This window comes from Anolis carolinensis, chromosome 1 (assembly GCF_035594765.1).
Source record: "Anolis carolinensis isolate JA03-04 chromosome 1, rAnoCar3.1.pri, whole genome shotgun sequence".
NCBI lineage: Eukaryota > Metazoa > Chordata > Lepidosauria > Squamata > Dactyloidae > Anolis > Anolis carolinensis.
Window position 1 is genome coordinate 281,505,902 of NC_085841.1, and position 14,475 is coordinate 281,520,376.

The following is a 14,475-nucleotide window of genomic DNA, read 5'->3' on the forward strand; positions in this document are numbered from 1 at the left end:
ACCCCCCCCCCCCCACACACACACCCCAATTCAATGCTGAGGCCTGGCTGTTGCTGCTTGGCTCAGAGCACTCAGCTGGGAAGGGAAGAGGGCAGAGCTGCCTGAATGATAGACAGCCAGGGGCTTCCAGTCATTTAGGCAGCTCCCCCCCTTCCCTTCCAGGCTGAGGCTGAGCGCTGCGAGCCAAGCACTGAGGGTCAAGCCTCAGCCTTGAACTGGGATGCGGGGAGGTGCCCTCGCAACCCTCCCTGAGTGCTCCAGGCCCCGGCCCCTCAATGGCACCCCTAGCGAATTTTGTGCCACCTTCAGTTGCTTACTGGGCTTATAGCTTCAGCTGCCTCTGTATAGTCCTTATACTACAGGTGTAAGAGAGACAGATGTTCCTGTTGGGATTGGGAGATGGGCTCCAAAGATGCATCTCTACCTGGCCAGAGGAGGGACCTTCCTATTCTTGGTGAAGTGACCTGATCTAGCTCCAGAAATATCATTCCCAGAATCATACAAATGCATTGCAAAATGTATTTCCCAGTCAAGCTAAATATATAAACTCAAGTCTGGGAGAAAATATTTTAAAAGGGAAATCTATTGTATAATGTGTAATAAAACTGTTTGACTGATTGAAACCTTCTTGATGCCTATGAACATTTATTAAATGAAACAATATTGCTAATAACATTTTTAATCTATAGGTCAGCATGAATAGCTCTCTTCTTGCTCTTACCTACAAAAGTCACGCAGATGCCACTGATTAAGTAAGTAACTCCTGAAATATCAAATACCAAGTTAGTTTAAATAGTCTTGACCTAGGAGCTCTAAAAGAGAATTCTGGTGGAGTGAAACAAACTCTGCCAGCAGGAAAGGATAGCAGGGATTTCTTTCCTTCCTTTTTCATAACTATTAACATTATTTCACCTTCACTGTGTCTCCATTTCAGAACTGAAATATTCTCTGCATTGCTGGAGCATGTTGAAATAATGGGAGTGGTTCGGATCTAATATATCCAGTACTTCCCCTAGTAGATCCAATACTTCTCATGCTCCCAGAAGCTTTCTTTTTGCTAATGCTATTGTTGGAGCAGCCAAAGGAGCAAAGATTTCAGGTCCCAGCAACAGTATTAGTATCTAGTCTAAGATCTCACTTCTCACTGGAGAAGAACTGCTATATCCTCTGGCCCCTGAAATAATTTTTGGGACATTAAGTCACAAATGAATTTTCTTAAGATCCAGAGATCATATTTTTCAGTGAATGTTAACTAAACTATTAATATGGTTTTAGGACCCAAATATTTATTATTTTTCAATTAAAGTCACTAAATCAGCAATATGTTTTCATAGAACCCTGAGATATATTTTCTTATCCCTTGAAGAGCTTGAAAACCTGGCTCTTTACTCAAGCCTTTAGATAAAGATTGCTCATCCAGAAGCAACCTGTATCTGTGACCATTCTTGTACCGGTTTGCACCTTTTACCTTTGTCAACTCGATATAGACACAGGGTCTATTCCCATCCCAATTTGCACTTCCAGAATTTGCAGCACTTTATCAGTCACCTCGTGTCTACAATATTTATATGGTGCACCTTACCCAGTCTACTTTTACAATCTCTCAGTTTTAATCCATGTTTTTATTAGTTCTTGTTTTTTATTGGCTAATGTTTTATTTTTTTTTTATTTTTTTTATTGTGCAAGTTGTTGTCTATTGCTGTGTTTTATACTGCTACTGTTTTTATTCGGGCTTGGCCCCATGTAAGCCGCCCTGAGTCCCCTTCGGGGAGATAGAGGCGGGGTATAAAAATAAAGTTATTATTATTATTATTATTATTAAATCATTAATCACATTTATTCCATCCAATAAGTTCAAATCTATGTATTTCCTGAGCAGCAACAAATCTTAGGCTGGATCTACACTGCCATATAATCCAGTTCAAAGCAGGTAATCCAGATTTTATATGGCAGTGTTGATGTGGTCACAGACTGCCAAATTGACCAAGTCCCCAAATGGAAGTCGTCAATAATTCACTTTTGAAGATGGATGTGCTTTCATTATTGGGCTGAAAACTATTTAAAAAGCAGATTTCTGCTCCTTGGGGCTTTTCACTTTGGGAGAAGGTAAGAAAGGGATAGCACAGGAAGTCTGGAAAATGTTTGAGGACCACAGAAAAAAAATTGGAGCCACATCTCAACAGTCAACCAGTATTTTGAGTGAGCAGATAAGAGTGGAAGAGGTGCGTCTTTTTTCTTAAGTTTTATCCAAGAGTTTGCCTATATAGATCCCCAAACACAAGTGTTTTTCATAAAGAGATGGGGGGAAAGCACAACATTTATTATGCACTGCATAGTTTAATGTAAAGCTTGTCATATTTAAATTCATTAAAACAAGCTGTATTGATCCCATCAACTCTTTCTCCCAGGGATATTACTGGCAACTCTACACACAGACTGGAAAAGATGCTCTGAGATGTACCATGGTTCAGTTAAGGACAGCTGCAGCGTGTCCTTATACCCATTTTTATACCCATTCTCAACTTTCCAAGCTGCTATGTGGAAAACAACACATAAAACCATTGTGTTTTATTTGAGCAACAGCTGCAAATGGTATCAGAGAAATGGAATGACAGCTGTCACATACTGTCAAATGCTGATGTCTACCACATTTTGGCTGTCATATAGTGATCACAGCTGCATACCAAATAGCAAATACTGCTGAATACTAACTATGGCTGCATGCCAGCTATAAAATGCCAATTGCTGCTGCATGTTGTCTATCAAATACTCTCAAAGACTGTATTTAATAAGAAGATGTAATCCTTTCTAGATCAGAGCAAAGAGCCATCTAGTTCTGTTTCTATTAGTAGCTATCCAGATGTTTCTGGAAAGCAACAAGGAAGACAACAAGACAGACCTCAACCACATGCTTCTGGCTTTCATTTATTACTGCTGATACAGCTCTTTTCTAATAGTTTGCCCTTTTTGAGCCACTGACTAACATAGTAAGATACCATGCATTAATTATGGTTGAATAACTATAACTAACTATAACAAGAGTCAGACATGACTGGACTTAGCGTCAGGGGAAACCTTTACCTTTACTAACTATAACTAAATATCTAACATGTATTGATTAAATGCTTGTTTCTTGTAACTTGGATATCTGTAACTTGGGTGCTCATGGTACTTTCCAGATCCTGTTTATTAAATAGCTATTGAGATAAACATCAGCGTTTGCACATTTCAATTCCCTCCTTTATTTCTTATCCAGGCATGTGTATGAATATTTGCCAACTGAAACAACATATCATACAGCAGGTGAAGTAGGCATCTATCTGCCAAATAAAATTTATTAGTCAAATATGCCACTAGGAAATTTGCTAGTGTGGCTAAGTAAATATATGTTTGGATCTATGAAAGACTATGTTAAACACAATGCCAACTTTTAGATACCAAATTCAGATATTAGTATGAAATACTGGAGTTGAAGCCATAAATATTGGGATATTTGAAGCATTTTTAACATCATGGCTTGCATAGAAGAAACTTAAGGAAAAATGGTAGAATATACATTTCACTTTTATATTCTTCCTTTCAGTTTTCTACCACAGAAGTCCTTGGATTCATCTCGCAACCCTGAAATGAAGATGTCTACAATTGCAGAGTTTCCAGATCACTTTGAGTCTTAACATGCTAACAATGTAACACTTCAGAAGCATATTCTCCTTGTGTAAACGCTGCATCGTTTTTCTGCACAATTGAAACAAAATAGATATGGTTCTTTGGGAAATTGCAGGGTTTTGTTATTAAGGTTAAATAACAGCAAGCCTCCCTCTGAGTGTTAAAATGGCTAAGCTCCTTGTTCTAATTGGCTAGCATTTAGTTCATGAAACTGTCTTCAGGCGTTCTGCATACTCAATAGATTCAGTAGTATGTTAAACAAAGCTCTGAGAAGGAGAGAAAGGATATGCAACACACTGCTAAAAAGAATACACTGATAAGAATATTTGCTCTATGGAAAAGAGCTCTATTTGCTCTTTTCTGTTTTAAATCAATGTTTTTCCATGAAGCTTGAATGAATGAATACTTTTCTCCAGCAATTCAGCAACTGGAACATACAATTTTCTTATCCTTGCTACTATTTTGCTATTCTGATTTTAAATCATGAATATGTTTTTGCCAAAATTATCACTTTTTGAACTCTCAGGAGTTGGTGGAAGAGTCCACCTTCTTGAAACAATTATCATTTGACAGCCATTTCTATCTCTGTGCCATAAAAAAAAATAAACAACAGTGTTCTATTGGTCTGCCTCACTCATTTGGCACGTTTGCGTGGTTCAGATGAAACTTTCCATGATTTTGCTTTGAAACCTCAGTTTTCAGAGCAAATACAAGCCATCGTTTTTCAGTGGAGATGAAAGAGCTTTGCCTTAAACTAGGATAGTATGGAGGAACTGTTGAGTGTAGACGGTGTAGGTTTGAGTAGCCTATTCATTTCTATAACACCAAACTTTTGCTAACTAGGCTTATCTGAAATTTAAGAATAAATCACCAATGAAGCTTTCAGAAGAAGAGGGCCATTAGGTATGCTTCTTGTTTATTCCAAGTCCATTTGAAGATGAAGAATTTCTTTCACATGCAAAGACATATCATAGCTAGGACGAGCAAGACTGCATAAGGTGGAAATGAAAACTGACCAATCAGTATCCTTGAATCACTTTGATCATGAGTCTCTCTAGAACAGGGGTCCTCAAACTTTTTAAGCTGAGGGCCGGTCCACAATCCTTCAGACTGTTGAGGGGCCGGATTATCAATTGAAAAAAATACAAACAAATTCCGATGCACACTGCATATGTCTTATTTGTAGTGCAAAAACAACAAGAACAACAACAAGAACAACAACGAAAGAACAATGCAATATTTAAAAATAAAAACAATTTTAACCAACATACATTTATCAGGATTTCAATGGGAAGTGTGGTCCTGCTCCTGGCCAATGAGATAGTCAAGTTAATTAGGGTTGTTGTTGTTGTTGTTGTTGTTGTTGTTGTTGTTGTGTGCCTTCAAGTCATTTCAGACTTTGGGTGAGCCCAAATCTAAAATTTATTTATTATTTATTTACTGCATTTATTTACTACATTTGTATCACACCCTTCTCACCCCAAAGGGGACTCAGAGTGTCTTACAAATTATATGTACATACAATATATTATATTATTAGCATAGCACAATATTAGCATTATATATTACCATATTGAACTATACCACTATACTGTAATATTATTAGTAATATTATATGTAATATAGAATATATAATTAATATTATTATATGGTATTATTATTAGTATTATATTGTATTACATTATAATATTATTATCAATATTATATGTAGATACAATATATTATATTATAAAACTGAGGGCGGGGGCCAGGTAAATGACCTCGGAGGGCCGCATCCGGCCCCCGGGCCTTAGTTTGGGGACCCCTGCTCTAGAATATGCATAGAAATGGGCATTGGGATCCACAGCTGCCTAAGTGATCAGGTATGTTTCCAGAAAACCGTAGAGGCATGGGTTAGATTTATTACAGAAGACATGTGGGGTAGAGAACGACAGAGAGGATCCGGTTTACATGTATCATTCTAATGCTGTCATGTGAATTTGCAAGCCATGCAAAAAAAGTTAATGAGCTCCTAAGATTTTTGAGAAGCAGAAATACGGTTTTTAATTTTTTCTGGGATGCTTAAGTTTCATAACTCTCTCTCTCACACACACACACACACACGCCTGTGTTATTCACATAATGGTGGTACTAGGAGTCAGCAAGAGTTGCTAGGATCAGTATGCCATACAAAAATGTTGGGGTAAGTCCTTCAAAATGAAAATTCCTTCAAGAGAACATTGTGTAATTCCTTTCAGAATCTTTAACTTTTTAGTAATAGGAGTAAAGGATACCTTCAACTATAGCTGAAAGCAAGAGAGAGACTCTACCACCAGATGCTTGAAAATACTGCTAGTACACACCAAGGCTCAATGGCTTCTGTGCCTTCTGTGGTTATGGTTTGGAATAGGACTTACTCATCGAGCTTGTTAAATTATCCCAGAGAGAGAATGTGCAAGATTCACTTTTGAGAAGAGGCCTGGACAACGGTTCTTCATGTTCATATGCACTCAGATACATGAGGTCCTGGAAATGGCTGTTATCTTGAGCGCCAAGCATCACCAATCTGACTGCAGTCTCCTATCCTCCAACACTTCTCAGATAAAAATGAGGCCTGGGGACAAGCAACATTAGAGTGGTGATGAAATGGCTAAGGTGATAAGTGAAGAGCGACTGCAGCAGCTTACTTTTGCCTGAGCCTTTTGTAAAGGGCACAACTCTACCCTCTCTTGTACTCCCCCCTCCCCATTGAGTTAACTGAGAACAAACTACTCTTGCACTTGAAGTCAGTTTACAGCAATTGAAGTATGCTGGGTAAAAGTGGAAAGAAAAGAAATTGGTACTAGCCAGATTTGGACAATTGTGAGGATATGTAGCTTCTATGCTGGAAACAACATTTTTTGTGACTAATAAATGTCTCTTCAGGTGCCTTTAGGAGGGCCACAGCTGAAGCAGAGGTCATTAGGCCCTGCCCCATCCTTATGACCTTAGCAATATATGCTAAAGCCTCAGGGCATAAAGTTGACTGGGAACTACACCAATGGAGGTGAATTTGACAGCAAGAATAGCTGAGAATTTCATAGGGTATTCTCAAGCAAGCTATTTTTCACTAGTGGTCTCCCATCCAAGTACTTACCAGGCCTCACCGTGCTTAGCTCCCACAATCAAACAGATCTTGTGCCTTTAGAGTAGACATTTTCCACTTCTGTGCTGATAAATACCAGTTTTATTCAGACGTCAGTAGCAACTCTGTATGAACTAGAGAATTACCAGTAGCCTCACTGCACTCAAGCTATTTGCATTGAGTTCCTTGATGATATGCCCCAAAGTGTAACATAGTAATAAAATACTCACAGTGTGATTCTGTTTATTTCCTCAAGTGAAAATTAAAGCAAACTGCCTCACAATTTTTATGTATGTCTGCGAGTGTATTGGGCTTTCAATAATCAGTCGTATCTTTCTTAATTAAACGATGAGGCCAATAACTTCCTTGTCCACAAGGTCTTAGCTTAACTCCTGCTTTTAAAGTAATGCTTCAAAAGGCCCGTAAGCACCTAATATAACCATTCAGTGTTGGCAGGGAGAGGGGAAGTCAGTCAGCTTGCAGGCTGTTCCGGGCCATATATTTGGCACATAACCTGAACATAGTTAAGTGTCGCTCGGGTTTTACAGTCAGCATGTAAAAATAGCTACCTGCTTTTATTCTTCTGTAAATTTTTATTTCGTGTAGCTGGAGACAATGTCAAAAAGAAGAACTCTGAAATATTAAACGTGGGCAGTGAGTGCCAGGAGACTGCCCAAATTAAGCTGTTTGCAAGCCAACAAAATGTTTTGAAAAATGTGGCTGTTGAAACACCACAAAGCATCGCTACATTTTCATTTACTGTTAGTCAGCTACATCCATGAATTTTCCCAGAATAAAGGAAGAATCTCCCACAAGCAGTCCATTTCAATTGTGTTTACATTCCTTTTGCACTTAGCTGCTGGAGCATCCACAACATTTAACTTGTCACCCCTTTTTTGTTTTGTTTTAACAGAACAACATGACACTTGCTGGTAGGTTCCACCGTATCATTAAAGATTGCTAAACCTTTTCTTTGTGGTTCCTGTCTTTTTTATACATCTGCCTTTTCTTACTAACACTGAAGACCAATATTAATGGAAAATCCATTAAAAAAAACTATTATCCTACGATGAAAAAAGTGAATGCACTCAAGTGCAAAAGGACGACATATCGATCAATTTTCAGCTAAACGTGGCTTGTCTGACACTTTGCTACAGAAGAATGTGTTTTTTATTGCATGGCCAGGTAGTTCAGATTTCCGGTCATTTTAAGCAAAGGCCATTTTTATAACATGGATAAAATTTTATCACATGGCTATGAAATGAAAATTAGGCTTCATAACTCACATTGGACCTTGAAGTAACTGCTTCTATAAATTTTTAAAACATTATCAAACTTAATGCACCTGTACTGACAAATTAGTGTTTGTCTTTTTCCCCTTAATTAACCAAAGGATTTACTGGTCCCCTATCAACACACTTTTTCCCAGAAAGGAGGAAATTCTTTAGCTCTCAATAATATTTCCAGAAAAAAGAAAATTCTTCTGCTAGTTTAATTAACTGATATTATACGCTGAATAGATGTGTATGGTTATTTCAACAGTACATCCACTATGGGTGATGTAAGATGCACTCAAACAATATTTTACTGAATTTACTGTCTTCTGACCTTTGGTCAATATATCAGTTATTGTGCAAGAGCCCTGAATGTTTTGAAAATGCCACACAGGAATAAAGTATGCATTCTATTATGCTAAAACAGTGGTTCTCAACCTGTGAGTCCCCAGGTGTTTTGGCCTACAACTCCCAGAAATCCCAGCCAGTTTACCAGCTGTTAGGATTTCTGGGAGTTGAAGGCCAAAACATCTGGGGACCTACAGGTTGAGAACCACTGGTCTAGCATATACACAAGGACTCTCATCTCTCCAAGAATTCTATTAACGTCCTCAGACAATACAAATGTAAAAGGTATCCACTCATATTAGACAAGTACAAGCCATTGTCATCAGTACTTGACTGGTATTAACTATAACATCCAAGTCAGTCTTACAAAATTCCTTTTATACTGCAAAATGGAGTGGGTGGGGAACTGGGGGTCACCTGTTAATTATATTTCGGATTTAATTCACATCAATCCACTGGTAACTCATAAAACTCTACATCATCATTTTGTACCCAAGGATCCTGGAGCTCTGCATAAATATCTCCTTAAGGAATTATATGCAGCAGGCATCCATGTACAACATGCAACTGGAGGTTTCTAAAGCCACCATTTAAATATCAGTAGAATAATACGGTTAGGGCAACTATAATTATGTAAAAACCTGCTCTGCAGGTACAGCAAGCAAGAAATCCAACATTTAAAACAGGGCCCCAAGTTTCATGAGACACCAACAGTTCAGGAAGCAAACAGTGAGGGCTCTTAAGCTCTAGTTCTTTTACAAATATATCCCTGAAATAGAAAGATTATGATCTATGAGTTCTTTTACTGATGTTGCATTCCTTTGTTCTATTCTGTACCTTTCTGTTTATTTTTGTTACAAAATAAAACAATTTTAATTGCACAAGAAAATAAAATGAACACATGCTTCAAATGCATAAAGTTTATTGATACAACTACTGAAAAGGGAAAAAGTAACAGGTGATAAGAAAAATCTCCCGCTGAAATTCTGGAGAGAAACTATCACTGTTGCCAATATAGGATTTAATAGACAAATATCTCACTTGGAACCTTTTCACCAGGGGTCCCCAAACTAAGGCCCGGGGGCCGGATGCGGCCCTCCAAGGTCATTTACCTGGCCCCCGCCCTCAGTTTTATAATATAATATTTTTATATCATTTTAATAATATATTGTATTTACATATAATATTGATAATAATATTATAATGTTATACAATATAATACTAATACCATATAATAATATTAATTATATGTTATATATTACATATAATATTAAAGTATAGTGGTATCGTTCAATATAGTAATATATAATGCTAATATTGTGCTATGCTAATAATATAATACATATTGTATGTACATACAGCTGCTCTGAGTCCCCTTCAGGGTGAGAAGGGCGGGATATAAATGTAATAAATAAATGTAGTAAATGAATAAATAAATAATTTTAGACTTAGGCTCGCCCAAAGTCTGAAACGACTTGAAGGCACACAACAACAACAATCCTAATTCACTTGACTATCTCATTGGCCAGAAGCAGGCCCACATTTCCCATTGAAATCCTGATAGGTTTATGCTGGTTACAATTGTTTTCATTTTTAAATATTGTATTGTTCTTTCATTGTTGTTGTTTTGCACTACAAATAAGACATGTGCAGTGTGCATAGGAATTTGTCCGTTTTTTCCCCCCCAAATGATAATTCGGCCCCTCCACAGTCTGAAGGATTGTGAAACGGCCCTCTGCTTTAAAAGTTTGAGGACCCCTGCTTTTCACATTGCACAGTTATGACACTATAATTCCATTTTAACTGCCTATGGCATCTTGGCATCTGCAGTTTAAGGAGAAATATTTACTATATCCGGCCTGGGAGCTCTAGTAGCTTAATAGACTACAAATCCCTTGATTCCATAGCTACATTAGTCAAAGTGGAATCATAGTACTAAAGCTCTGTAGTACAAAAGGGTCACTGGTATAAACCATTATGGTGAGTCCTAAGCTTTAAGTCTGACATCCTTTTGCAACACTTTCAAAGAGCCACTATGTGCTTGAACCTGCACCTCAGAAATGGTAATGCTGCCTGTATGGAGCAGTTTCACATTTTGTCTTTAGCCACCAGCTGAGTAAAAACTTCATCTGAGTAAAATATCCTAACAACATTTTTGTGGTTCTAAAAAACTTTCTGACAATGTCTACTGTCACCACAACTTTTCATTCCTACTTCACACATATATTAAAAAAGAATCTTCTTTTCCTTTTCCTCCTCCTCCTCTGTCTCTCCCTTTTCGAAATTACAGTACAATACCACATCAATATATCATTGAAATAGCATTCTATAATAAAAAAGAGAGGACATACCTGTAGCTTTCCACAGCGGCCATGCCAAATTGTAATTCTTCATGGAGGGAGGATAAGTTGGCCCCTCTCTATTGTCCTCCTATAAACAGAGAACCTTTCATTGAATTGTAAGCTGGTAGGCTGTAGAAGGGAGTATTTAATACTAGCTGTTTTCTATTACGATTTTATGTTTTCAATTTATTCACTGTTAAGCTTTTCTATTAACATCCTCAGACAATCAAGATTTTTCTGGAATCTGTACTTTATGATTGTTAGTTACTATTGCCACCTTTTTGGTAGAAAACCAGTGTATAAAATAAATATCAGTTTGTCTGCTAAGTTTTCAGTTTGTTATTGTTGTGCCTTCAGGTCATTTCTGACTTATTGCAGATCTCAGGTGAACCCATCATGGTGTTTTCTTGGGAACATTTGCTCAGAAGGAATTTTGACCTTGTCTTGTTCCGAGAATGAGAGAATGTGACCTGCCCAATGCTATTTGCTGGATTTCCGTGTCTAAACCAGGATTGGAACTCTAGTCTTCAATCCAACATTCAAACCACAATATCATATCTTCAGTATATTTTGTTTTTTAAACAACAATAACAGCTGTCAAATAGATATCTTCTGAAGCCAACAAAAGTACAAAGCTAATGATACTAGTCTCTTTACATGATTTTAGAGCCATACAATTACTTTGTTCTTCCAACCTTGCCGTTTAAGGAACTGAATTCTATCTCAAAATATCGTTGTTTAAAATACAATTCACACCACTAGGTGGTGTATTATCTCATCAATAAACTCTAATGCCTTTATTAACGGTAATGATTCCCAACAACAATAATAAGCAATTTGGAAGTTTCAGTTCTTCACTAATTCCTAATTAAGTACAATTTTATGGCCCATATACAAATAAAAATGTAGTTATGAAGAATCAGAATAGAAAATAAACTACTTTCCAAATAAATAATGATTAATTCAAAATTTAATTTGTATACCTATTATTTATAGGCATCAAAAACAAAGATGGCAAGGACCTAAGAGAAGCTGAAGCAATCAAGAGAAGGCGGAGAGACTATACAGAATTTATTGCCTACATTGTACCTCCCATTGAATGGTATAGAAATATTTTAAATTAATGTATAAATAAAGTTAAAACTGCCATGGCACAGGAAACTGTCCACTTTACCTTGGATCTGAGAACTTGTCATGGCCACATAAGAGCTCCAAGGAGAAGGGAACAGTAACAGCAAAATGGAGTGTGATATTGGTGCCAAGCAGAGAGTGTTTAGCCCCCCAAAATAGATTCATATATTTCTTCATGTAAGGCGAAATATATGAATCTGATTGAAAAATGTGCAAAAGTTCTGCTAACAAGCACATTTTCTATGCATGTTATAATGATTATTTATGCTTCATACAGTATGACCCCTGTATTCACAGGACCAATATCCATGATTTCTCTTACCCATGCCCAACAAAATATGACCAGTGTGATGGGGTGGATGGGGGGGGGGGAGCTTTTCTTTTAAATAAGGTATTATCTGTGGTTTCACATATTCACACAAAATCTGGGTATGTATCCCCCGCTGAAACGGAGTGGGGGAGGAGGGGTCATACCACAATTCATTTTACATACATTTAGTTACTGTATTGAGGTTCTCAAATGCTATCAACTATACTCACATTGGCAGTTCATTGATCTATTATGCTGTTGTGGTATGTTCACAAATATTTTAACTCTTCAGGATGAGTTTGTCTGGAATAAATCTCACAGAGGCGGTAGGAATTGAGGAATCATTAGAATATTAACAGGAAGACAAATACACCCTGGAGAGGCCGACAAATCAAGAAGATGTAGCAGGATTGAGAGACAGGTGCCTGAAAGAAACAGGTGAAAGAAGAAAGGGGAAAGAGGTGAAGAAGGTAGGCAGACAGGCCAGCTAAGGGAAGGGAGTTCACTTTTTTACATTTTCCTTTCACGTGTAGAAATACAGCAATTATTAAAATCACAATTAGCTATGTAAATAAATGCCCCTGATCATAGTGCTATCATAAATCCCCATAACTAATGAGCTTCATATATTCTATTGATATGTGCATCAGTCAAGGGGCATGGGCTGCATATTTTCGGTGAGGTCTGTTACAGTTCAAAGCTGCACTAGATTTTGCACATTGCAAAGGCTGTGAGAGATGACATGTAGCTGTAAATGTTACTTATTAATGGCCTCTATTAATAGCAGGAAAAAGCCTGTGTTAAATTGTTCAAATGGTTGCTGTGTTTTAAAGCTGAAATAAATTTAATTCTGGTTGCTTCACATAAGTGAAATAGGTCACTACCTTTATTTCAAAAAGCTTTCCCCCTGGCTTTTCCCTTCATAGCAATTTGCAAAGTCTCAGTATATAAAAATGCTATAGCCTTCCATTTGGGATTTTAATTATTTTGAAGTAAAAGCAGGAATAAACTCAAATGTGCTTATGTGTTGCTGAGCTTCAACAAAATGCCTTTGAGTTGAAACAGAGTTGCGGTGCTTGCACCAAGTCACAACATGTACAATGAGATTTATTTTCCCAGCTACGCCAAGTGACCCACTTATTTCTGTCCCACACTCCCACTGAGAGATTTAATATTGAATGGAGAGGGATAAAAACAGCCTCTGACCAAAGATTCATCCCTCTCCTGCCCCAGAGGATTCTCTTCTCGTCCAATATTCAACAGCTGCAACGCCGGTATAAGGGACATTTTAAACATCAGGTGAAGATTTTTATTTAATGACTTCTTGTACCATTGCACAACACAGCCATCTGTTCCCCTGCAACCCGAAATTAATATGGGCCACTCAGAGGGGTATTGTTTGATTTGTAGGAGATAATCCATCTCGGAGATGGATTAACAATGTAGCTTCTTCTTTGTTCTGCCAGTAGGAGAGGGCCTTTCTCAATACTCTGAGCTTGGAGCAGTTCTATCACTGCTAACTATTATTAACAGTCCATGCTTTCTGCTGCTACTATAGGTTTCACCATCATTTGCGGCAAACCAGTCACCATCTGTCACCAGCACAGATCTCCAACAAGGAACCAAAGAGTATCAGAGACAGTACTGTAAATTACAGATGTAGCCCTCAAGGCACCTTCCCAGAGGATGAATAAAAGTGCCTCTCACACTATTAATGCCACATGTGAATAGTGTTAAGACAGAACAGGCTATGGAAGAGAAATAATTTAACATTGCCCTTAAGATCTGCTGGACCCATCTTAACACAGGCGTGGTACCTAACATTGTGAGAGGATCAGCACTGCAATAATTTTTCAGGTGGAAAACTTGGATTTGGATCTAACGGCTGAAATCACCCCATTAATTTCAACTAGAATAGATCAACTTAATCTATAGAACATGCATACATGTTGATATGCCTAGTTCCCATTAACTGCTCCAATTGGATTTAGGCCTGTGAAGGTCAACTATACGAGCGCTGGGCTCTGGGAGCTTTAATCCAAAAACATGGGCAGGTTGGGAAAGGTGAAATTAAGGTATTATTTTAATCAAAATTTCAGAATCATACATGTTACAAAATACTGTGTCTACTAAAATTGCCTTGAGTGGTGTGGAATTATTATTGCAGCAAAGAGCCAATATGGTCCAGGCAGGGGTGTGAATGTTGGGCCAGAAGTCTTGGCGACCAAGATCCAAATCCCCACTTGGTGATGGGGTGGCTTCGGGAAAATCCTACTGTCTCAGCCTCAAAGGAAGCAAACC

At 37.7% G+C, this 14,475-nt stretch overlaps 1 protein-coding gene across 1 annotated transcript in view; it reads left to right on the forward strand.

The window, feature by feature from the left end:
- The window catches only part of dcdc1 (doublecortin domain containing 1), a 366,393-nt gene extending 358,654 nt beyond the window's left edge, over positions 1-7,739 (forward strand). The window contains exons 40-41 of the mRNA XM_062979386.1: positions 690-752; positions 3,584-7,739. Of these exons, the coding sequence (XP_062835456.1) occupies positions 690-752 (63 nt within the window). The 3' untranslated portion in view covers positions 3,584-7,739. The remainder of the gene's footprint in view (positions 1-689; positions 753-3,583) is intronic.
- The last annotated feature ends 6,736 nt before the right edge of the window (positions 7,740-14,475 follow it).